This window comes from Ictalurus furcatus, chromosome 12 (genome assembly GCF_023375685.1).
Source record: "Ictalurus furcatus strain D&B chromosome 12, Billie_1.0, whole genome shotgun sequence".
Classification (NCBI taxonomy): Eukaryota; Metazoa; Chordata; class Actinopteri; order Siluriformes; family Ictaluridae; genus Ictalurus; species Ictalurus furcatus.
Genome location: NC_071266.1, coordinates 10866746 through 10891355, shown reverse-complemented (window position 1 = coordinate 10891355; position 24610 = coordinate 10866746). Strand labels below are relative to the sequence as shown.

General features: G+C 40.4%; 2 protein-coding genes across 3 annotated transcripts in view; one reads left to right on the top strand and one right to left on the bottom strand.

Moving 5' to 3' along the window:
* Positions 1–11180, top strand: part of tanc1a (tetratricopeptide repeat, ankyrin repeat and coiled-coil containing 1a) — a 70757-nt gene extending 59577 nt beyond the window's left edge. For both annotated transcript variants that reach the window (XM_053637263.1, XM_053637264.1), the window contains 9 exons: positions 621–702; positions 832–965; positions 1930–2053; positions 2185–2360; positions 4462–4594; positions 6597–6688; positions 6762–6908; positions 8291–8391; positions 9050–11180. In XM_053637263.1, coding sequence (XP_053493238.1) covers positions 621–702; positions 832–965; positions 1930–2053; positions 2185–2360; positions 4462–4594; positions 6597–6688; positions 6762–6908; positions 8291–8391; positions 9050–10073 — 2013 coding nt within the window. In that variant the 3' untranslated portion in view covers positions 10074–11180. The remainder of the gene's footprint in view (positions 1–620; positions 703–831; positions 966–1929; positions 2054–2184; positions 2361–4461; positions 4595–6596; positions 6689–6761; positions 6909–8290; positions 8392–9049) is intronic.
* On the bottom strand, positions 11100–24169 carry wdsub1 (WD repeat, sterile alpha motif and U-box domain containing 1). The gene is made up of 13 exons (XM_053637265.1): positions 24094–24169; positions 22958–23362; positions 21521–21708; positions 20694–20786; positions 18934–19027; positions 18692–18725; positions 18540–18580; positions 16484–16590; positions 16168–16197; positions 15995–16024; positions 14303–14482; positions 13608–13742; positions 11100–12819 (listed from the first exon to the last, which is right to left on the bottom strand). Exons 2-13 carry the CDS (start codon positions 23353–23355, stop codon positions 12668–12670), a joined length of 1482 nt encoding a protein of 493 aa, XP_053493240.1. The 5' UTR covers positions 23356–23362; positions 24094–24169; the 3' UTR covers positions 11100–12667.
* Between the last annotated feature and the right edge of the window lie 441 nt (positions 24170–24610).

The following is a 24610-nucleotide window of genomic DNA, read 5'->3' as shown; positions in this document are numbered from 1 at the left end:
TTCCCCAAACTCTTGCCAAGTCTGAACTACACAATTGTATATAATGACTTTGTATGCTGTAGCTTTATAATTTCCCTTCACTGGAACTCAAGCACTGTTCCAGCATGTCAATGCCTCTGTGCACAAAGCGAGCTCCATGAAGACATGGTGTGTGAAGGTTGGAAGAAGGTGGAAGAACTCGAGTGTCCTGCACACAGCCCTGACCCCCACAACCCCACTGAACACATTTAGGATGGAATGGGATGTTCAAAGAGCATATACGTGATGGTCAGGTGTCCACAAAAGTTTGGCCTTATAGCATATATTAATACAGAGGGCTTGATTTAGGACTGCTTTGTGCTTTTCTCTGTAGTTTTAAGCTAAAAGTCAGCTCATTTTGGTTTCTTTCTATTTTTGAAAGGGTGTCCCATAAATCCTGCAGAATTTGCTCACCATTTTTTCTCAGTAGAAAAATTCAAGAGTAGGATTATTTGGATTCCTTCTTTCTTTTAGTATATTCACTCAGATACATCATGATCCATAAAGATATACATTGACCCTATGATGCTGGATTTATGGGACAAGCCTGTATTATATGATCTTGAAATAATTGCTCAGTTTTGTAATGTACACATCCTCAGGTGCTGAGGAACTTGCTGGCCCTGAATAAGAATGAACTCAGTGTGCAAATGGATGGCCATGACACTCTATGGGGAGAGACAGGTGTGTTTATGTGATTATGTAGATAGTGGTGTGTGACCAGTGTGAAAATAGTCCTGAATGATCTCTCTAATAGAATTATCAGCCTCTGTATAAGAGTAGTTCGACTTGTCTTCATTATTATGCTTTTAGCTTTGAGTGCTGCTGCTGGCCGGGGCAAGCTGGACGAGTGTGTGTTCCTGCTGGAACAGGGGGCCGCAATAACACAGCCGAACCGCAGGGGTGTGACTCCCATTTACACTGCTGTGAAACACGGACACACACAGGTGGGGTCCTTAATCCACGGATTAAACCTCTCCATCCTCCAGTTCGATTTCCATTATAGATCAAATTTTTAGATTGCCTTTTATTTGTAGGACTAAGAGCTCAGTTAAGTTAATGGGTTGTTTTTTTTGTTTGTTTTTTTTTATAAAAGTGTTCATATTTATACACTTGTGCTAATGAATTATTGTTTCTATAGTAACAGCTTATTCACACACAAACAGATTAAGCACTGTGTGTAATCATAACATGGCAAACTGCATTGTTTTTGTTTTACTAACTTGGAGAGGAAAAAAGAGAATATTGAGGAAACAGTTGTTTATGGCTGCTATAACATGAGTTAGCGCTCTCTAGACAGTTCCAACATACAATATAGTGCTCAGATCTCTGTGCTGGAGCATGAAGGAACGGAAACTACGTGCACTCCTGTGTTAGTCTTGACCATAATGCATACTGTTCAATGCATACATTTTCACCCCCCAAATGTTAACCCCTTAACGTCTTTTTGCTGCGAAAAATCTTTACCAAAATGTAATTCTGTAATACATTATGCTAAATTCACAGTGGGCACACAATTTCACAAAAATTGGGAAACGTCAGATTCCCCCCCCCCTTCCCCAAAAAACATTAAGGACCTTTTATGGTTTCTGGGGTGAACAATTCAACATTCTCTGATTTTCACCAAATTCACAACGTGCGTTAAGGAGGCCAAGGGGTGCACTTACTTTTATTCTTTTACCCGTCAAAGCTGAGATCTGAGGCTCCAATTTCCAGTGTATTACAATCAATAAAATATACAGGTTTGGGAAGCTGCACAAGATTTCATTCACACACACACACAAAGAAAGTAAAAGTTTTCATAGTCTTAACATAATGCATTTAATCATATAATGGAAACATATTTTTTAGAATAAACTTGTTCATGAAACAAAATGAGTCATGGTTGTGTTTCCTGTTTTGTCTCGTAAGGTGGTAGAGCTTTTGCTGCAGCATGGCGCCGAGCTGGACGCCTCCGACAAACATGGCCGCTCTCTGCTGATGGTTGCAGCCAGCGAGGGTCACGTGACCACTGTGGACTTCCTTCTCTCACGGGGTGAGTCCGCTGACCTCGGATAAAGAGAGGTGCTCCCAGAGGTGGCATGCGTGTGATTTTTTTCAAACGTGCTCACGTACGTGCGTGTGTGTGTGTGTGTGTGTGCGTGTGCGTGTGCGTGTGTGATGCAGGTGCATGCATGACAGCAGTGGATAAGGAAGGACTGACACCACTGAGCTGGGCGTGTCTGAAGGGCCAGAAGAGCGTAGTGGAGCTGCTGGTGGAGAAAGGAGCGCAGATCGATCACACGGACAAGAACGGACGCACTCCTCTCGACCTCGCCGCCTTTTATGGAGACGCTGACATAGTGCGTAGAGAATATATATATACAGTGAGGGAAAAAAGTATTTGATCCCCTGCTGATTTTGTATGTTTACCCACTGACAAAGAAATGATCAGTCTATAACTTTAATGGTAGATTTATTTGAACAGTGAGAGACAGAATAACAACAAAAAAATCCAGAAAAACGCACATCAAAAATGTTATAAATTGATTTGCATTTTAATGAGGGAAATAAGTATTTGACCCCTCTGCAAAACATGACTTAGTACTTGGTTTAAAAACCCTTGTTGGCAATCACAGAGGTCAGACGTTTCTTGTCGTTGTCCACCAGGTTTGCACACATCTCAGGAGGGATTTTGTCCCACTCCTCTTTGCAGATCTTCTCCAAATCATTAAGGTTTCGAGGCTGACGTTTGGCAACTCGAACCTTCAGCTCTCTCCACAGATTTTCTATGGGATTAAGGTCTGGAGACTGGCTAGGTCACTCCAGGACCTTAATGTGCTTCTTCTTGAGCCACTCCTTTGTTGCCTTGGCCGTGTGTTTTGGGTCATTGTCATGCTGGAATATCCATCCACGACCCATTTTCAATGCCCTGTCTGAGGGAAGGAGGTTTTCACCCAAGATTTGACGGTACATGGCCCCGTCCATCGTCCTTTTGATGCGGTGAAGTTGTCCTGTCCCCTTAGCAGAAAAAAAACCCCAAAGCATAATGTTTCCACCTCCATGTTTGACGGTGGGGATGGTGTTCCAGGGGTCATAGGCAGCATTCCTCCTCCTCCAAACACGGCGAGTTGAGTTGATGCCAAAGAGCTCCATTTTGGTCTCATCTGACCTCAACGCTTTCACCCAGTTGTCCTCAGAATCATTCAGATGTTCATTGGCAAACTTCAGACGGGGATGTATATGTGTTTTCTTGAGCAGCGGACCTTGCGCGCGCTGCAGGATTTCAGTCCTTCACGGCGTAGTGTGTTACCAATTGTTTTCTTGGTGACTATGGTCCCAGCTGCCTTGAGATCATTGACAAGATCCTCCCGTGTAGTTCTGGGCTGATTCCTCACTGTTCTCATGATCAATGTAACTCCACGAGGTGAGATCTTGCATGGAGCCCCAGGCCGAGGGAGATTGACAGTTCTTTTGTGCTTCTTCCATTTGCGAATAATCGCACCAACTGTTGTCCCCTTCTCACCAAGCTGCTTGGCAATGGTCTTGTAGCCCATTCCAGACTTGTGTAGGTCTACAATCTTGTCCCTGACATCCTTGGAGAGCTCTTTGGTCTTGGCCATGGTGGAGAGTTTGGAATATGACTGATTGATTGCTTCTGTGGACAGGTGTCTTTTATACAGGTAACAAACTGATATTAGGAGCACTCCCTTTAAGAGTGTGCTCCTAATCTCAGCTCGTTACCTGTATAAAAGACACCTGGGAGCCAGAAATCTTTCTGATTGAGAGGGGGTCAAATACTTTTTTCCCTCATTAAAATGCAAATTAATTTATAAAATTTTTGACATGCGTTTTTCTGGATTTTTTTGTTGTTATTCTGTCTCTCACTGTTCAAATACAACTACCATTAAAATTATAGACTGATCATTTCTTTGTCAGTGGGCAAACGTACAAAATCAGCAGGGGATCAAATACTTTTTTCCCTCACTGTATATATTTTTTTTTTTAACTTGTACTTCACATGATCAGAGTGTTTGGTTGAGGTGGGACTCAGTACAGGTTACAGTAACAGATTATTTATTATCTACACAATCAAGGGCAAAGATTTGTACACCTTTAGGACAAAAAGTATTTTATTTCACTGTTATTAGTACAATTTCGACTTTGTTCCCTCTTTCTGTTAATCAAACATCAACTTAAAAAAATGTAGATTTTATTCTAATATTAAATACTGCTGTTATACTATAGGGCAGTCTTGTGTGGTACTGAAGTATTGTTTTTTTGCCTAGGTTGAATCCAGAGTGTATCTAGTCCTGTTTCCTGTCAGCGTCTGGTTATTTTGTGTTACACACCTGAGCCATGCTGTGCAAGTCTGTGTGTGTGTGTGTGTGTGTGTGTGTGTGTGTGAGAGAGAGATTGTGATTATGGTGTATTGAGTGTAAACCCGTATCCCCGCCGCGGCAGGTGCACTACCTGGTGGAGCGCGGTGCCGTGATCGAGCACATGGACTACAGCGGCATGCGGCCCCTGGACCGCGCCATCGGCAGCCGCAACACTTCGGTCGTCGTCACTCTGCTGAAAAAAGGGGCCAAGCTGGGTGAGTAGCGCTCCAGAACATCTCCCCATACAACCATTCACACACCTTTCCCCCGAGTTTACCCCTCGCACTGAATTTAGATCAGAATCCAGAACGTGGCCAGCTCGCTCTTCTTCCCCTCTCGCACCCGTTGCTCTTTTCCGCACAGCACTCTGTTCCTCTGCCGAGTCCTAAATGTAACGAAAACGAGGCCATATTTTCTCGCTAGGGTTTGCGCATGCCTGCTGAGCCACTGGCCCAGTCTGTAAGTGGGGCGGCAGTGATGTATGAACCATCTCTCCTTTTTTTTCTTTTTTTTACAGGATGCGTACAGTATGTTGTTTTTTTTTTTTTGTCCTTGTTACATCTTAAAGAAATGAATCAAGTAGAATTTATTGTCCACATGTACATTTTAAAAAGATAATGATATACAGAAAATTACTGATCACAGAAAGTGTGTTTGCCAGTTTTAATCAAAACGAGTTTTTTTTTAAATCCCAGCTTTTCACACACTTTTTGATCTTCCAGAGAAATTAGTGGCAATTGCCTCGTGGTCACGACTCAACTCTGCATCCGAAGGCCGTGGATTCGGTGTCAGATGTAAATATCGTTGTGACCAAACCACACAATAAAAACAAAAACAACAGAATGTGTATAAGGCCGTCTCGGTGACTCGCACTCGTGAGTCACTTGGTAAAACCGCTATATGAAATGATCATGAAATTCTTTGGATCAGAATCACAGAGATGATTCACGTATTACTGTTGCGTGTATGCCACGCTTCGCTTGTTTCACTTGCTGTGCGTCAGACTGAGTTGTATCCAGATTTGTGCCACGTACTTACCCTGTTTCAAGTTCTCCTGAACTCCGACTTCTCAGTTTAAGACCAGATGGATAGAAAGACGTAGTCCTGTCCTGCTCTAGTTAGCTTAGCACTCCAGCATTTTTTTTTTTAATTTCCCGAGGCTTTTTTTTTTTTATTTTTTATGTTTGCTGAAATCAAACCTACCACTGAACCACTCTGACCACTGAAAAACAACCACTTCTAAATTAGCATTAGCCAACTACTCCACATAGCCATAATCAGATAGCAGGATAAATACAGGCTGGGCTGCGTTTTGACTAATGCCATACGTCTTACCTCATTTCCTCTTCTCTTCTGTTGAAAAAATATTCTAGAACAGTCACACACACACAAAAAAAGCCTGGTTTCCATTTTTAGAAGAAACAGTTTCTTTGAATCTAGCACTAAAATTGCTGTCCCAGAATAAGAACTGTTTTCTGTAAGCGTGTAATCGGCATTAAAGGTGCGGTCAGTGATTTTTTTTTTTTTTTTTCCCTTCTGTGATTTAAAGGTGCGGTCAGTGAAAGTCAAAACTTTCATAATACTTAAAAAAAAAAAAAAATAACAGATCTGCTCAGAGGAGTAAGAGATCAGCTCAGAGGGATTCTGTGATGCACCAGGTTTTTGTACATGGAGGAAAAACAATGATCTGGACCATCACATTTCCAAACAATCAGGACAAATAGGTCTGTTAATCCAGAAAGCACTACCGCTGGCATTAGCATTAGCATTCAGGTGTTCTACCATAAGGATATGGTTTATACTTGAAGCATACGTTAAGGGTGTGGCTTTAGAGGGAACTCTGAAGGAGCTAACGTATGCTAAAATCAACCACACCTTTAAAAACTTTTAAGCTGGTAATCAGAGCATTATACTATGTGTGTGTGTGTGTGTGTGTGTGTGTGTGTGTGTGTGTGTGTTTGGGTTGAGTCTCGTCCTGTGTTGTGTGTGTGTGGTTCTTCACTCCTCTCTCATCACTTCTCTCTTTCTCTTTTTGGCCTTCACTTACCTGCTGCTAAAGGGTACCGCACGTCTCCCTATGATCGATCAGGTACAAGCTTTAGGTAACTCTCTCGGGCCAGTCTCGTTCACAGTAAGGACAAACAGGGAGACGGTGAGACATGCAGGCTAATGTTCGGTTCTCTCTTCCCCCCCCCCTCCCCCCCAATACCTCTGAAGGAAACGCTGCGTGGGCCATGGCCACTTCTAAACCGGACATCCTCCTGATCCTGCTGCAGAAGCTGATGGAGGAAGGCAACCTGCTCTATAAGGTCAGTCATGAGCAGTTGATTTCAGAGAGGTGTTCTGTTGAGGCACTCACTAAAAATCCTTGTATTTTCTCAGAAAGGGAAGATGAAGGAAGCCGCTCAGAGGTACCAGTACGCACTGAGGAAGTTTCCAAGGGAAGGGTTTGGGGAAGACCTGAAGGCCTTTCGAGAACTCCGGGTCTCGCTCTACCTCAACCTGTCCCGCTGCCGCCGCAAAACCAACGTGAGTCACGCTCATCTTTATCGTATAGCAGTGTCCACACATATCCTTGCGTAATAGAATACCAGAATTATCATGAAAATGCACACACACACACACACACACACATCGGATTGAGCCGCTTCCTGAATTTCTCTCAGGGGATCAATAGAGTCCGTCCATCTATCTGTCTGCATGTCCATCTATCATTCAGTCTGTATCTAAGTGTCTATTGATGTACCTACCTGTTGGTCTATTGCTCTGTGTAAGTCTGTCTATCCATCAGTCTGTCTGTCTGTATTTATGTCTGTCTATCTAGTTATCTTTCTATCTGTTGGTCGATCTGTCAGTCTATTTACCTACCTACCTATCCGTCATGTAACAAACTGAAGACACTTCTCCTCCATGCCTCCTCCTAATTTCAAGATCCTTTCATATCCTTAAACTTGTGCAATACTGTGTGTGTATATATATGTGTGTGTGTGTGTGTGTGTGTGTGTGTGTGTGTGTGTGTGTGTGTGTGCACGCGCGAATGTGTACGTGTGCAAAGTACTACATACACTCAATGCCATGTGGCCAGTAATGAACACGATCAACTGGCTACAGGTTGTCCAATTTTACTATAAATTATTCTACTCCTGTCTGCTATTAAAAAGAGATTCGCCTTAAGCTGCTAATATGATTGCGTACTCTAAACTGGGAGAGAGTGAAGATTGTGTGTGTGTGTGTGTGTTTGTGTGTGTTTGCTTAATCACGCTGGCTTTCTACGATACCTGCTGACAAGGATGGTGTGAAAGATATAATAGCCATTTTAATACAATATTCTGTCATTAAGCATTTAAAGAGCATCATTATCCACAGCCGTTATGGATCCTCACTATCATTCTGACCTCCTACTCAAGGACAGAATCTCAATAAGAATCTGCTGATCACTGAATGGCTCAGCAGAACTGCAATACAGAAATGAAAGTGTACAGGGAAACACACACACACTCTCACACACACACACACACACACACACACACACACACACACACACACACACACAGACTTAATGAAACCCTACAAGCTCCACCATTATTATTATTAAATATCTGTTCACTACTGCTATATTCCTAACACACTATTATTATTTTACTTGAAGTAGTGGAAGGAAGAAAAAGGTAGACGTGAATGTTTCATATCCAGCAGGGCTGCTCTATGTGTGTGTGTGAGAGAGAGAGAGAGAGAGAGAGAGATTTTTAAAGGCAAAGCATGGCCAAACTAATTAGAGAATGTCTGTTTAAATCGCATTCAGAAGAAAAAAGGAGCACTAAAACTTCTGAACTGACATCTTGCTTTTGATTAATACCTTAACATACACTTTGTCTCTCTCTCTCTCTCTCTCCCCCTCTGTCTCTCTGCAGGACTTCGGCATGGCAGAAGAATTTGCCACGAAGGCTCTGGAACTGAAGCCGAAGTCATATGAAGCGTTTTATGCTCGTGCTCGAGCTAAGAGAAGCAGTAGGTGGGAAGCTTTACCACGCATCACATCACAGCAAATCTCTGCTCAGACCCCATAACATTTATTTACATTAATAACGTAACTGTATAAGTGAGCACAACCTCTAAATGCTAAGTAGATTACTACAGTATTCAGAGTAAAGCTGGTTTCACAAGGACAAACTTCATTTGTCTATCTATATGTTATAAAGGCCATTTTTATATTATGTAGACGTACAAAATTAAATGTTCAAAATACATTTTAAGTTTGTTTTTATCAAATTCAGATAACTATGGAGCACCCAATCATTTCTTCACTCCTGATTGGCTGAAACAGTAATGATTAGAGTGCTTTTTTAAAAAAAAAAAACAAAAAAAAATAATAATCTGAATTTGGCTTTTGCACCTCTAATTATGACTTCTCTTGTAAACATCAGCAAACTGAAACCAAAACAGTAGAGGATGATTTATATTTCTGGATAATTCTACGCATTATTTAGCAACTGGAATGTCGTGTCCTGTTTTCGATCCTCATAGTGAGTACGCGGTGAAAAAAACTCAATCTCCACACAAACACTCCAACACTGCGGATCAGAGTGTTTTCCGAAGCCTGATTGGTGAAAGCAGCCGAAGGTGTGTGATGATAAATAATAACCGTTCTCATTTCCGACTGTGTCTTTCAGGCAGTTTGCGGCAGCGCTGTCTGATCTCTACGAGGCGGCGCGTCTGAGTCCCAGTAACAGAGAGATCAGACGCCTGCTGGCCCGTGTGGAGGAAGAGTGCCATCAGCGGCCCGGTGGGAAACATGCGTCATCGCACGCTCATCCCTCACAGCATGAGGAAGAGGAGGAGGTGGAGGATGACGACGACGAGGATGATGACGAAGAGGAAGCCGTGTCGGTTCGAGCATCTCACAAAGGCTCAGAGAACCTTGGGATAAAGCTGGTGCAGGTGGAGGAGGGAGATGAGGAAAAGATAAGTAAAGAGGAGAAGAGGAAGGAGAACTGGCAGCAGAGCCGAACTCTGCCCGACTCTCTGGGCCTGGCACTGTCGGGCACCCAGTCATTCTCTCCTTCAGCTCACAGACGTCTCCCGTCCAGACAGGCTCAGAGCGTGAAGAGCCGAGAGAACCACGGCCACCACAGGGCCTGCCTACACACCAGGGAGCCGCTCAGAGACACGCAAGGAGGCACAGGTCATCTGGGCCACCTGGACACCATGCCCCTGCCACCAGAGGGTGCTCCAGAGTGCAGGTCCGAGTTCAGCCGTAGCAGCAGCATGCGAGTGTCTAGCTCCTCGAGCGGCCTGGCTTTCTCCGGGATGCACTCAGACCGCAACCGCAGCTCTGTCGCCAACGAAAACACCGCTGCCATCTCAGACACGACCGCGAGGCAACACGAGCACAAACCACGCCCTTTTATGGGGATCACGGACAAGACGGCACGCTTCCACCAGCAACCACCACCACCACTGCACGGTCACAGCTGGCAGGGTCATGGCACAGAGGAAATGGTGCAAGGACTGACCTGTGACCTCCAGTACCCTATAACAGGAAACGTCGCCTACCAGGAGGCCTTTCATAATGGCACCCACGCAGCAGACCTGCACTCGGCGAAGCAGCATAAGCAGGCCAACCTGGCGCGGGACAACCCCATCCTCATCAGCTCCATCAAACCCAAACGCTCCTTCATCGAGTCCAACGTGTAGCGGCTGTCACTGTGGAGACCGCCACACAAAGCACAAACTCCAGGACAACCCTGTACACCAGTTAGTAACTAATCATTCAGGCTTCGCTTTTAGCCTCCACGGCGTAGAAATACGGTTTTATTCAGGACTACCTACCAATAGAACAAGACTTAAAAAGACGAATGTTGTGTACTGTAATAATTATTCTACATTTAAGCAAAGGGTTTACTGTAGAGCTCTTCTATAAGGACAGTTAACACTTTAAAGCCCCGATCAGGAACGGCTGAAAGACCATCACGCTAAACACGGTAAGTAAAGGATAAGTTTTAGCAGCTGTGATATCTCAAATGAGTCGTTATTCCAGTACTGATGCCTAGCACACTGTTATTCCTGACTGGGGTGTGTGTGTGTGTGTGTGTGTGTGTGTGTGCGTGCGCTGTACAGTGCATTTCCTTATAATCCTCTTTACTTGCTAATACATCAATGAATTAATTTATTTATGGCTTCTACAGCTTAGTTTATTGTTTAAAATATATTTTATATTGTTATTTTTGCACAGCTATATATATATATATATATATATATTATAATTCAGAATCTTTTGAGAAATAATGCTTTGTGAAGACTTCAGGGTTCAGGTACAGCTGAGCGCAAAAGTTTGCACACCCTGACAAAGACATTGGCATTACAGCAAGACGGTATTTACCGTGAGGTTTCGAAGATGTTCCTTCATCATCAGAAGTAAAGAAAAAACAGTTAAGTATGTATATTTAGATATTAATCACGAAACAATCCAAACAAAATGGCTTCCTATTTCTTGTACCATTTATACCACACCTTATATCAACCAGGAAACAATTTCAGACTAAATGATTCTTTTTTTTTTTTTCCCCCACCCACATCCTGTGAGGAGACGCAACATTTTACACTCAGCTGTCCATGAGCAGTGGTTTATAAAGAAAGCAAACCGTTTCAGGTTTTAGCGAGACAAATAAAGTTTAAGAGATTTTAGAGATTTTATATGTGTATTATTTGCATTTGGTTCTATATACAATATTGTATACAATATGTTATTGATTGTATTTCAACTTTGCTGCATAACGCGACAATAAAGGCCCACTTCAAGCACTGGTTAACGTTTGTGATCTTGGGATACGAGTGCATGCATTTATATAGGAGGATATAATTACACATCATTTAACATTCTGGTTTGAAGAAATGTCCTGAGAGACAACAAATAAAACCTAAACCATGTAGGTGAGTTTAACTTTATTAAGACTGCAGTGTCTTAACCCTTCATTAACCCATCTCTATGAAATTGCAAAGTCACGTTCATAATCCAGGGTTGTATATGCTTTAAGCTCTAATCCAGTCCAGTATTATGGATTCAAGCGTTGTGATTGGTTGCTTTGCCCCAGCATTCAGCAATGCACAATGATAACATTGTAGCTGTTAAGGCAGTCAAAAGTTATTTTACTATTAATATTTAAAATCAATTTTCGCGCAACCAACCAGTGTTTTTAATGCAGTGTGTTATAATGCCACGGCATTGGTAGCCAATCACAACAGCTACATCAGAGTGTAAAATCTTACAGCTAGTAATGAAATACGTTGCAAATGTTAATTGTATTTTTTTTAAAGAAAAAAAGACTTCAGCTAAACATTGTTGTATGAAATCATGCATGCGTACATGTATAAAGAGCATTACATGTTAAGTCAATTATTTGTGCAAAGCTAGATATAAAAAAAAAGTTAACTTTAAGACTTGATTAACTGATTAATCATCGTGTTATTTTGCCAAAATGAACCAAAAGTGTGTCTAAATTAAACAATTTATATTTTACACAGCTGATTCAGATTTCACTGTAACGCATCTGAATATTAACGTGTGTGAATTTATACTTATACAATAACGACTTCCTATCACATATGATACTTAACATTTCCAAAACATTCCAAGGATTAAATCACAGTGAGGTCGTAACCTATTCACTATCTTATGCTCACTACATTGGGTGTAACATAAATATAGAAACATAGTGCATAAGGAGTTCGCTGTTTTCACAGTAGAGCTCTGTTTGAGATAATATACTAATTACATCAAGTGTAATATTTCTATTCAGACACAGTTTGCTTGGATATAATTATTACATGAATGCATAATTTAAATTTTCATACAGCAAGGATCATTTAGGTTTAAATGAAACTTCTGTTTTTATACGATGGATGAAAATAAGTTTTAAAATCAGGAAGTGGTTTTACTAGAAAAGGTCCAAATTGTGTCCAGATCGATCAACTGACTGATAACCAATTTATAAATGTTTACTGTGAGGTTCCTACAGACTCCAACCCATAAATCTAATGCACATCATTAATCTCTTACCCGTGTGTGGTTTCACATTTTAAGCAGGTGTGCTAACCTTCGAGCTGTGCAGTCGAGCGGGGTTTTCAGCGATCCCGGCTAGCCAGCGTTTTTGTCCTAAGCTCCCAGCATACCTGATTCAAAGCTGTTACAGCGTGAATTACCCGTCTCGAGCGTTGTGGGGGGACGCAGGACGTCCCCCTCGGACCGGGTTTCAGTCATGTTCTGTTGCATTTGAGAGAGCGTGTGGTGATCACTGGCTGCTGGACCAGCGGCAGATGGCCATTTTGAGCGTGCGGTTGGGGGTGAGCAGTGTGGTCTGCAGCGGCAGGTTGGTCATGGGGCTGGAGCGGCTCTTCGTCTTAATCCAGCTCTCGATGGCATCCCGCTCATAGGAATAGCCGTCTGCGCGCACACGCACGCACGCACGCACACACACACACACACCAGCGTGACCTTTTTGACTGTTCCGTTGTCATTCATTATATCCCAATACACTTGTAAACAATAGAAGCCATATTTATGAAAATACACACGTCATCACAAAGTGTGTGTATTTTTAGAAATATTGCTTTTATATTTATTTATATATACACACACACACACACACACACACACACACACACACACATTATACCATAAAGAAATTACACAGCCACTAAAATCACCTTTTTGCTTCAAGTCCATCCACAAAAATAAATATTTTGAATTTAATTTGCCATTTTCATTAGAAGACATTTAGCCAGGCATATCTTTATTTTTATGTTCAAAAAGTACTTTTGTTGTTTATTGCTGGACTTTTTGTAAAATCTTAAAATGTCATTTTTGAAACGAAATGAAAAACTTTACTTTAAAAACAAGCCGTAAAATCATTTTTCAGTTAAACTGCATCGGGACAAGAACAAAGGAAAAATGAAACGACTTTAAAAATGTTGTAATATAAAATACTGCATCCATAAACATATTCAAAAACAGAAAGCATACATAAATTATTATAGATCCCCCCCCCCCCAACCATGTGTAATTAGTAAATTTGTATTGTTTTTATTTATAAATACCTGTATTCGTTAGACACGAAACTAAAATGACTAACATTCTAAACTGAATTGTAAATATATATATATATACACACACACACACATATACATATACACACACACACACAAAAGAAATGAATCAGACTAGGCTCTGACCTGCAGCAATCACCGGGTCCTTCATGACCTCGTGTGTGATGGGGCAGAGGAACTCGTCAGGAATGCCGTCGGATACCGGCGCCATCTTCAGCTCCTCGATCTTTCGCAGAATTTTACCGCGCAAACCCAGTGACTCTGACCAATCACAACACATCACACAAAGAAAGAAAGAAAAAAAAACGTACACTCAGCGCTCACAGTACTGCGTCTTACATGTACAGTACGTGTAAAGGAGTAGGGTGTGTGTTCACAATGGGGTATTTAAAGAGACAGAGAGCACTAATAATACTGTTAATGAAGTGTGGACACTTTCAATTTCTGCAGCCGCACCCTTCTGTACATAGTGGGATGGGCGGAGCCAGCAGGGGCGCTGTGGTTTATTTATTTACCTTTTTTTTTTTTCTTTTTTTTGCTGGTACCACTATACTGGAGAGCGAAATGTAAAAATGTAAGTTAGATTTGAGAGGTTACTATGTTCCATAGTTCAAATACTAAATCCTCAAGTACACAGTGTAGACTTTATAGTGTGTAGTGTACCATTTGAGACACAGCCTTGGCTAGAAAGGGATAAAATGTTCACACCATTAACCTATGTATTATTTTTCCTTTATGTCTCTGGGTCCAAGGGGTTCTGGAGAAGTGTTTTTCTCTATAGTATGAATGCTGTGAAATGTGTGTGGAGTGTGTGCTGTTACCTATACGAAGCTCCGAGCTGAGGCTCTCCTTGCTCAGCGAGAGCAGTTCTGCTCCATCGATGTTATTGGCCTTAAACGTGTCGACGAGACTCTCCAGCCCCTCCTCCCGTAACCATGCCGACACATCGTCCTCTGACCAATCGCTCACCGTCAGCCTGGAATGACCCGGCCACTTCCTGCCTGCCATACACAGCAACAGGAAGTGATGGATCTGAGCCTACAGGGAGTGTAATCTGTGTGATTTACTGCTTCAGAGACACAGTGAAGAGGAATCGGCTATGACTGCGTCAGATAAACAACGTCGCTGTCACGGTGATTTAATACCCGTCTTGTGAAACGGTGTTAATGCGAAAGGTCACATGAAGTCTCTCTAACGACGCGTCAGTAAAATATCCACCCTGTAAATAAGGAGGCGTGTCTACTAGCCTGTCAGTCAATACACAATGGGTTTGGGGGCATGGCTTTGGAGGGAACACTGAATGGCAGGGCTGGCTTTAGCTAACTTCAACTAGTTTCAAAATTGCTAAATATACATTTAAATAAAGTTCCCTAAGCAAAGTTGATTCATAGTGTGATGGTGCATTCATCTGTTTTAATTTTAGTTCTTTCTTTCTTTATTTATTTATTGTCTTTTCTTTTTGGATGTTATATGTCTTTTTTTGTAATTTTATTAATTTTTTTATCTTTTTGTTTTGGTCCTTTTAATTTTTTTATTTTGTCTTATTATATTTATTATACTATTTATTATAATATATTATTATTATTTCTTATATTAAGGCTTTGTTGTCTTTGTATTTATTAGTATTTGTATTTATTGTTTAATTTTTTTGGTCTTCATTGACTTTTTCTTTTTTTTTTATGTTTTTAATGTTTTGTTTTATTTAATGAATTTTTAAATTGACTGATTATTTGAGACCCACAAGCCTTGATGCTAAACATGCTGGTATTTATCAGTCATAAATAAAATAAAATTCACTAATAAAGTCACTTCCGTACAGCATGACTCTATAAAAGATTCTTTACGTTTGCTTGTGATAAAAATAAGACAAGTTTTCCTGGGTCCATCTTACAAAACTAGTCAAAGTTTGACCTGATAAATGTCTCATGATATCAGAAATAGGGCAGACCAAAAAAATGTGTTTTATGGTCAAGGGAATGTTACAATATTGGCATTTTGATGGTTCTTCACACTTCAGTAAAAACCCATGGGACAGTCTGGGGTGGTCTACGTAGCACACTGCGTACACCACTTAATCGTGACTAATTTTATAAAAGGATAGGTGCATATTTTCCAACTACAAGGTTTATTTCAAATAATTTGTTATTTCAACATTTTTCCCATTCCGCTTGCCATTTTTCCAATATATACTGGTTGATACAGGGTTAAAGGTCGGAAGGTGGGATTTTGCACTCTCTGATTGTTTCTGTGAGGACTTTCTATTTCTCAGCTGTTAGTGTGCAGTCCTAAGTTCAACACTTCAGACATTATTGATTAAAACACAGAAGAGATACGAGAACACATTTCTCTGTCACACAGTCTGCGTTACTCTCAGGTCTGTGAGGATAATTACTGCGTCCAACCAGCAAACACACGACCCAAACACTGCCTCTGACCTTCAGGTGACCAGAACTCAATCACTACACAGCGTGTGGTGTGTTAGTTATTAAATACGGCCTGGACAAGTCTCTTACCTGCTTCGTGTGAGCCACAAGGGACTTCGTCTAAAACACAAAGCAGAAAAAAGACACACAGGAAGTAGAGAAGAGACAGCCTCAGTGAGCGAGAGAAACAAAAATCTCATGATATGAGACAAGATATTAGAGAGAGATTAAGGCATGATGTCATATACAGCATACCCACACACCTGGAAGAGATTTGCCATCACGTCCAGCACCTGGTGAAAAAAAATTAACAAGAATTCAATACACTACATGTATCAACATTTGCACAGAATTCTCTCAATAAAATATAAAATAAACATATGAACATACGTTGTTTCTATTTTACTGGATGCACACATCACACACAAGGCATTATGGGATACATACAAGGTGTAATGAGACTAATTGTTTTTTTCAGATAAATATGTAGTTCTTTCTTATGTGTCCCGTTCCTTTATCAATAAACTCCAAGAATGAGAACAAGTAAATAAAGTGAGAGCGGAGAGCTGAGAGCCCCACCCTGAGAGCTGCAGCCGTCCTCCACCCTCCACACGTTCACCGTTTTGTCCATGGAGCCGGTGGCTATGAGGGGGACGGTCGGGGAGAACGCACACGCCGTCACGTACCTACAGCACAGAGACATACAGAGTCATTACAGGGGATCAGAGAGAGAGAGAGAGAGAGAGAGAGAGAGAGAGAGACTGAGGGAGAAAAAGAGAGAGTGGACAAACAGACCGAGAAAGACAGAGATGGAGAGAGTAAAAGAGAAAAAAAGAGCAAAACATAGAGAGAGAAAGAGACTGAGGAAGAAAGAGAGAAACAGAAAGAGAGAGGACAAACAAATAAAGACAGATGGAGAGAGTAAAAGAGAGAGAGAGAGAGAGAGAGAGAGACACACAGAGAGAGGACAATCTGACAGACAGACTGGTGGAGAGAGCAAAAGAGAAAAAGAAAGCACAAAACAGAGAGAGAGAGAGAGAGAGAGAGAGAGAGAGAGAGAGAGAGAATGTACTAAGTGAAAACAAACAAAGAGCTCTTTGTGCAATCAAGAAAAATTTGAATTCGGTGAAAAATTTTGCGGTGTATTGACGTGAGGTTTGGGGTCCACTCAGTACACATGACTACACTAGATGGGACAAGCATCCCACAGAGTCCCTGCAATGGAGAACTCTGTAGAAGTATCCTGAAAGTTCAAGGAACACCACCAACCAGTTCCCGCAGGGCCGAATTAGTCAGATTCCCATTGATTATACCCGTACACGAAGAACTCTAAAATTTTGGAAAGATCTTAAATCAAGTAATGAAAGCACACTGCACACTGCAATATGAAGCAGTGCAAACCCAAGAGTTCAGCCCTAAAATCAGTCCCCCGTCAGCTGGTCCTGAGACTCACTAACACACTAACCCCTAACACACAACAGTTTCAGACCAGCACTGCTCACCAAAGTCTAATCACAGACAAGCAAATTACTCAGCAGATGAGAAGAGCCTACCTGGTGCACTGGTACAATCATACTCAAACCCAGTCCAGATTACACTGCTATCGGGCCCTAAACAGAGATTATGGACCGTCAGAGTATCTCTTCACCTTCAGAGACATAAAGCAGAGACAGATCCTGACCAAGTACAGGCTGAATGTGCTCATTGCTCGAGCGGTGAGGTCGGGACACGAGCTGGTCTTCCTCCTTCACTGTGATAAATATCAACACGTAAGAGAGACTTTCACAAACAGAATCACTCACAAAATACCAAATCTCTGTGAACTAACAGAAGATGAGAAACTAAAAATCATCCTAGGAGAAGGACACACTGCAGCCTTCGCTGCAAAGTACGTGTCTGAATGTGAGCCTGAGGAACCGTGCGAGACCGTGAATAAGCACTATATGTTCAGATACTTTAAGTCCGAATGTTTTATTGTTGTTGTTGTAGTTTACTTCTGTTTTTTTTGTCTATTATATTTGTAATGTTTAAATGCAGATCTAAGTGTATTATTTGTGTAGCTTTTAATTTAATCTACCTGCACTATTTACTTTGGTAACAATGTAATTTCTAATATTCATGCCAATAAAGCACTGTAGAACTAGAGAGAGAGAGAGACTGTGGGAGAAAGAGAGAAACAGAGAGAGAGAGAGAGAGAGAGAGAGAGACTGTTGGAGAAAGAGAGAAACAGAGAGCGAGAGAAAGAGAGGAGACAAACAGGCCCAAGCTTTAGCAATACAAATCTTAATATTTGTCATGCCAATAAAGTAACCTTTTGACTTTGACTTGGGGGGGGGGGGGCAAACAGACAGATAAAGACTGATGGAGAGTGCAAAAGAGAAAAAGAAAGAGCAAGACAGAGAGAGGCAGACACACAGTCAGGCAAAGACAGATAAAGACAGAGATGGAATGAGCGACAAAGAAAAAGAAAGAAAGAAGAGAAACAGACAGAAAAATAGATAGACTGAGCAGGAACAGAAAAATAGAAAGAAACAGAGATGGACAAAGAGACAGACAGAAAAAGAAACAGTGGACAGAGAGACACAGATGGAGAGACAGAGGGAGGCACAGAGAGAGAGGGAGAGAGATATATTACCTCTCATGCTGGTTCAGGGTATAGAGTAAGACTCCATCATTCTGCAATAAGAGACAATAAATAGAATTTCAGCAACAAAATATATGTTTTATTGAAGAGAATATTTAGTAATGAATAAAGATTCATTGGCGGTTTATAAACGATTCACTCACAGCTTCATAAACTGTGACTGTCTTATCCATAGACCTGTGAGTGAGGAAGAAGGGAACGAACAAACACTTCAATAAACCTCCTGTATAAGTGTTCTTTCGGCAGAGTCAGAAGAGTCAGCATGAGTACAGAGCGCCATCTACTGACAGGACGTAGCGGCGCAGACAAGCCGCACACATCAACACCAAACAAGACTAAACAGGAAGTGAAGAGCTGGCCAGGAGAATAACATCCGTGTGCTCACCCAGACACTAAAAGCTGTCCGTCTGCAGAGTAGGCACAGCACAGGACCACAGACGACTGACCTGACAGTGTGTGTACCAGCTGCATTTTACAACCTGTAACACACACATACACATACTCTATACGCATTCATGAGAACCTAGCCTCAATGATTAAAGTGCCTGCAATCTGGAAGTTATTTACATCAATCAGGCACCACCGCTTTTATTTAGTTTTTTAATAAAAAATAAAATTATATTTAGTTATATATTATACAATCTCTGCATTTCTGTGATGACCAGTTGCTAAACAGTAATTATAGTATACTCACGCGCGCTCACATTTAATGGATAAGACAAAAAAAAACACTATTTGTTCAGTTCTGTTCGCCAAACATTGTTACAATATATAAATACAATAAATAAATAAATAAAATTTTAAACAGTGGCAAACACCTGTACACCCTGCTCATACATGCACTTATCTAATCATCCAAATGGTGTGGCAGCAGCACAATGCATATAATCATGCAGATACAGGTCAAGAGCTTCAGTTAATCTTCACATCAAACATCAGAATGGGGAAAGTGTGATCTCTGTGACTTTAACCGTGGCATTGTTGCTGGTGCCAGATGGGAGGGGTTTGAGTGGGTCAGAAGAAAATGGCCAGATTGGTTGGAGCTGCCAGGAAAGATATAGTAACTCATAATCACTCTTTGCATCCGTGGTGATCAGAAAAGCACCTCAGAACGCACGACACTTCAAACCTTGAGGTGGATGAAGTACAACAGCAGAAGACCACACCGGGTTTCATTTCTGTCAGCCAAGAACAGGAAGCTGAGGCTATCATGATTCAATTCAATTCAATTTTATTCGTATAGCGCTTTTTACAATAGACATTGTCTCAAAGCAGCTTTACAGAAATATCAACACGGTATATAGATATTAGAGGTGCAAATTTATCCCAACTGAGCAAGCCACCGAGTGGCGACGGTGGCAAGGAAAAACTCCTTGAGCAGAGTCATGAGCACAGTCATGAGCACAGACTCACCCCAACTGGAGAGTTATAAAGACTTTCTGGACCGATAAACAGGGACGCACTTTGAACAGTAATTACTCACACTTGGTTTCAGTATCACAATTGAATACTTTTAAGTTCAAATACACAGATGTAGCTCGTAAGTGGTAGCGCGTAGTGTTATTTTTTGGTTCTTTACTTTGTTCTTTGCGGCTCAGAACACATTTCTGAAAGCTTTGTGCACTTCGAGTGCTGATAGCAAGCAAACGAAACAGACGTACAAGTGAAAGCGTACGACCTTATCCCTTCATGCTTGTCCAGCGAATGCAGATAAGATACAGGTGTTCAGAAATCAGCCTTCACTCAACAGGTCGGCCATTTACGTTCTGCCATTAGTTACAGAGTTCAATTTACAAACGTGTCTCTCGTTAGCGGTATTAAAATGTATTTACATGAAAATCGGCTCATTCTATTCCACTTCCTGTTTTACGTGAAATGTCCATTTTCTACTGACACTAAGAAGCAACCTTCAGCAGTAACCTAGCAGCTGTGATACAAACAACAACGAAATGGGTTAGGACGGGTTTGTTTTGGTCAATACGTGCGACTCGGACATGCATTTCTGCTTAGCTGGAATGTTCCTCAGACCTCGTCAAGCTGTTTAAGTAAATAAAACAGAGAAGTCTACTAAAAGAGGAAGTGGCGAAATCGAGGGAGCTTCATTCTTGCGTCATTCTAGGATGCAGGGATCAGGTGACCCTTTACCTATAGAGAAGTTCTGAGAAACCAGCCAGATCTTCAGCAAGCTGTCCTGACCACAGGAGGCCAAACGGAACTGGACCAGACCGCCTGCCTTATCTGAGACATAGAGACAGATCGATAAACAGGAGGAAAAAATATTGAACCTGGATTCGTCTTTATTGAGTTTAATACTCTGTAGTGAAACGTAAATACGCTTACGGCCATGCGTGAACTCTAACACTAAACTTAGACATTTGGTCAGACCTCACCTTGTTTCTCTCGCAGATCTCATGCTACTCATTAACCAGTACAGCTCTTTTTCTTTCTTTTTTTTCCATAATTCTTCTACTAAAACAGGGTTCCTAAAGTAAAGGGTGTGAGAGAAACCCACAAGCTCCTCTTTTACTTTATTCATTTATTTTACAAAGGAACATTACGAATATGGTTCTAACTGTTAAGTTGGATCCTGCGTGATGCTATTTTGCAACATTACTCAAACAAGCCAAATTTAAATTAAGAGCATATGTGGTTTTTCACCGTCTGTACTCGCTGCACTACTGTACAAGTATTTACCTCTGCTGGTTTGCAAGGTTTGTAATTGCTGCTTATGAAACTTACGTTATGTTACACACACACACGTTACTGACGTATGATAAAAATGTCCTACATTATAAATCTGGAGTATAAAAACGTAAGGAGGACAAAGCTAACGTATATTGCTGTAATTTAATAACCGACTTCCATTATCAGTGAGTTTTAATTAAATAAAGTTGTTGAAATTCGTGTCCACTATAATCGCACATAAATATTATATCTAATGTATTCAATACTGCTTTAAGCGTCCCTCATACCCGTCATTATGTGCGGTGCAAACTGGCAGCAGGTGACCCCGAGGTCGTGGGCGTACTTCTCGGCGTGGAGCTGGTTCATGCCCAGGTCCCAGATACGGAGGTCTCCATACGTAGAACCTGTAGCAAACAGCTGACCACAGGGGCTAAAGGAACACGCTACCATAGTGGTGTCGGGAACGGCACCGGTCCTGAACGACAAAACAGAAATCAGGAGAGAAGACAGGAACACAGCATTAAAGCCATCAGAGAAATGCAACTTCTAGCGAAATGCAGACATTTAGTGTGTTACATCACATCACAATTTATGATACAGGACGAGTATCATGATGTACAGGTTTGGTTTCATGTACTGTAATGTCTAAAAATGCATTAAAATTGAAAAGGAGAAAATATTTTACAATTTTCAAGATTCAAATCAGCTTCCAATAAGAGACTGTAATCGTTATTTTTTATTATTATTTATGTTACTTTTTAGTATGATTGTACTTTTCTTTAATGTCTACAAAAATTACTAATTAAAACTGAAAAGAAGGGGAAAAAATCTATAATTTTTTTTAAAAAATAATTTTAAAGGTTCATTACAAAATTGCAACATTAGCAAATCAGCTGCAATCAATCTGAGTTTGTCATTCTTATTTTTTGGTAAAAGGTTAGAAAAAAAATATACTTCTATTAAATGTTTACAAAAAATAAATAACAAAATAATAATAATAATTATTATTATTATTATTATTATTATTATTTTACATTTTTAAAGATTCAGCAAAATAAATTAGCTGTTTCCAATGAGTTTGGAGTGTTTTTTTAAGTTAGGAAAATATGACACTTTTATTTAACATCTACAAAAAATTATTATTTAAAATGAAAAAGGAAAAAAATTACTACTAAAGATTTACATTTGAAAAATGTAAAGATTCAGTTAACTCTTTGTTACAGTTTGTTATGATTGTTATGAATTTGACATGATGATAAAGTAACAAGTTGTTCTTTTAAAACGAACAAGTTAGGAAAAGATGATGCTTGTGCAGTGTTTACAAAAAATAAATGACAAAACTGAAAAGGAGAAAAAAATAATTCATTAATTTTACAATTTTAAAGATTCAGTACAAAATTTTAACATCAATGTTAGAAAAAAGTTTTTAAAAAATTGTATTGTGACATAATTTATCATGCTATTGATATTACGGTATAGTGATTATTATATTGCACAGTCCTAACAGAAATGGGAAACTAGTGTATGTTAAGATAGTAATAGTAAAAAAAAAAAAAAAAAAAACTTTTTAATCGGAAGAATTTTTTACCAGATGCATTTTATTCATCTTGGATTTCTATTTGCGTGTCAAAATTGTAAAAACAATTTTCAAGCCACAACCATGGGGTTGTGCACAAACTTTTGCACCGTGTTTGGACGGACAGGATGAGAACGCTACCACTGACCTGCGCAGAGTTCTGGATGGGAAGTCCCACAGAGCCACGGTGCCGTCTGCAGCGCCCGAAACCAGACACGAGGAGTCGGGTGAGAAGGCGCACACCCTGACCGGACTCCTGCCCGGATGCTCGAGCACGGCCTCGATCTCACCGCTGCCCATCGCCCACACCACCGTGGTGGCGTCCGTGGAGCAGGACGCCAGGTACTGGCCGCAGGAGCTGAAACAGCAGCAGTGGACCCCGTAACCGTGGCCCGAGAGCGGCGAGAACGGGAGCTCGGAGAAGTCTCGGGTGGAGTAGACCCGGACGGTTTTATCGGCCGAGCAGGTGGCCAGGAGCGAGGCGGAAAACGCGCAGCAATTCACATCATCGCGATGACCTTGTACGGTGCAGATCAGAGACACCATTTTGACTCTGTGGGGCAAAAGTATATATAAAAAGTGCACTGGTTAGTAGGACAAAGTGTGGACGATATGAGATATAGATAGATAGATATAGTGATCATTTACTTCACAATACTGTGTATGCCTTTCTAAGCTACTGTGGATTTAATCTTTGAAAATAATTACAAACTGACTAGAAGTAGCTTTAAACTTGGATGTCAAATGAATTTATATAAAAATATATTTTATACGTATATGAAAGTAAACAGATTGTGTCCATGTGTAAAAAAAAAGTTAATCCTTTAAGTACATTTTAAGTTTTATATATATATATATATATATATATATATATATATATATATATATATATATTTAAAAATATGTTAATTGCATTCAAGTGTAAAATATTAAATGACCATTAAATGTTGTGAAAATATCAAAATATCATCTCCAATTAAAACAACTAGTTTCAGAAAAGAGAAATGGAATCTGAAATAAAAATATTTTTTATTTTATTGTATATTTTGTGTAGAAAGTTAGTGCTGCACTGAGAATGACAGAGTCTACAGAAAAATGTGTGTTTATGTTAGATGACAGTAAGTGATTTAGAAATTATTTACATCTTATATCTAATTAAAAAAAAAAAAAAAAAAGCCTTAAATTGACTGCACATAAGTGTTGAAAGCGATTCCATCCCTGACAGAAATCCGACTGTTTTTAACGGTTTAACTTTTACATTTAAAGCTAAGCACTTCAGCTTACACTGCTGGCTGGCTGGCTGGCTTGCTTGCTTGCTTGCTTCCTTCCTTCCTTCTCTCTCTCTCTGTTTTCAGTTTGCCTGTAAAACCGTTCCTTTATTTAACACTGCGAAATGTTACACACCGCAACAGCTATATAAAATTTCCAACTGAAACTTATTCGTGATTAACATCGTTTCTTTGACCAAGCGGAACGTTACTCACCCTGTCTGTCTCGCGCCCCTGCTTCCTGGTTAACGAAAACGTCACGTGAAGGGTCATGTGATCTGTGTTTACTTTCCATGCTTAACATGGCTGACTCAGGTAAAATAGATAAATATATAATAAAACAAAAATAAAAAGAAGGCATTTAAAAATATGTATTTAAAGCATGTTCTAGTTCACGTATTTTCTTTGAAGAGGTAAGACTTCATATTAATAATAATATGATCATAATAAAAGGTGCTTCATATATGTTAGAATTGTCTAAAATTAAATAGATCTAAAATGTATTATATCTTTATATTAAATAAAGAATTGTT

What these genes read in the sequence shown, in the direction of transcription:
- wdsub1 (XM_053637265.1), bottom strand. Translation starts at nt 23,355, where the DNA reads ATGGTGTCTCTGATCTGCACCGTACAAGGTCATCGCGATGATGTGAAT. An exon ending in TTCTCAGAACTTCTCTATAG is followed by an intron (nt 19,028 to 20,693) that starts GTAAAGGGTCAC and finishes TGTGTGTTACAG; the next exon opens with GTTGTAAAATGCAGCTGGTA. An exon ending in ACCCTGAACCAGCATGAGAG is followed by an intron (nt 16,591 to 18,539) that starts GTAATATATCTC and finishes TCTGTGCTGTAG; the next exon opens with GTACGTGACGGCGTGTGCGT.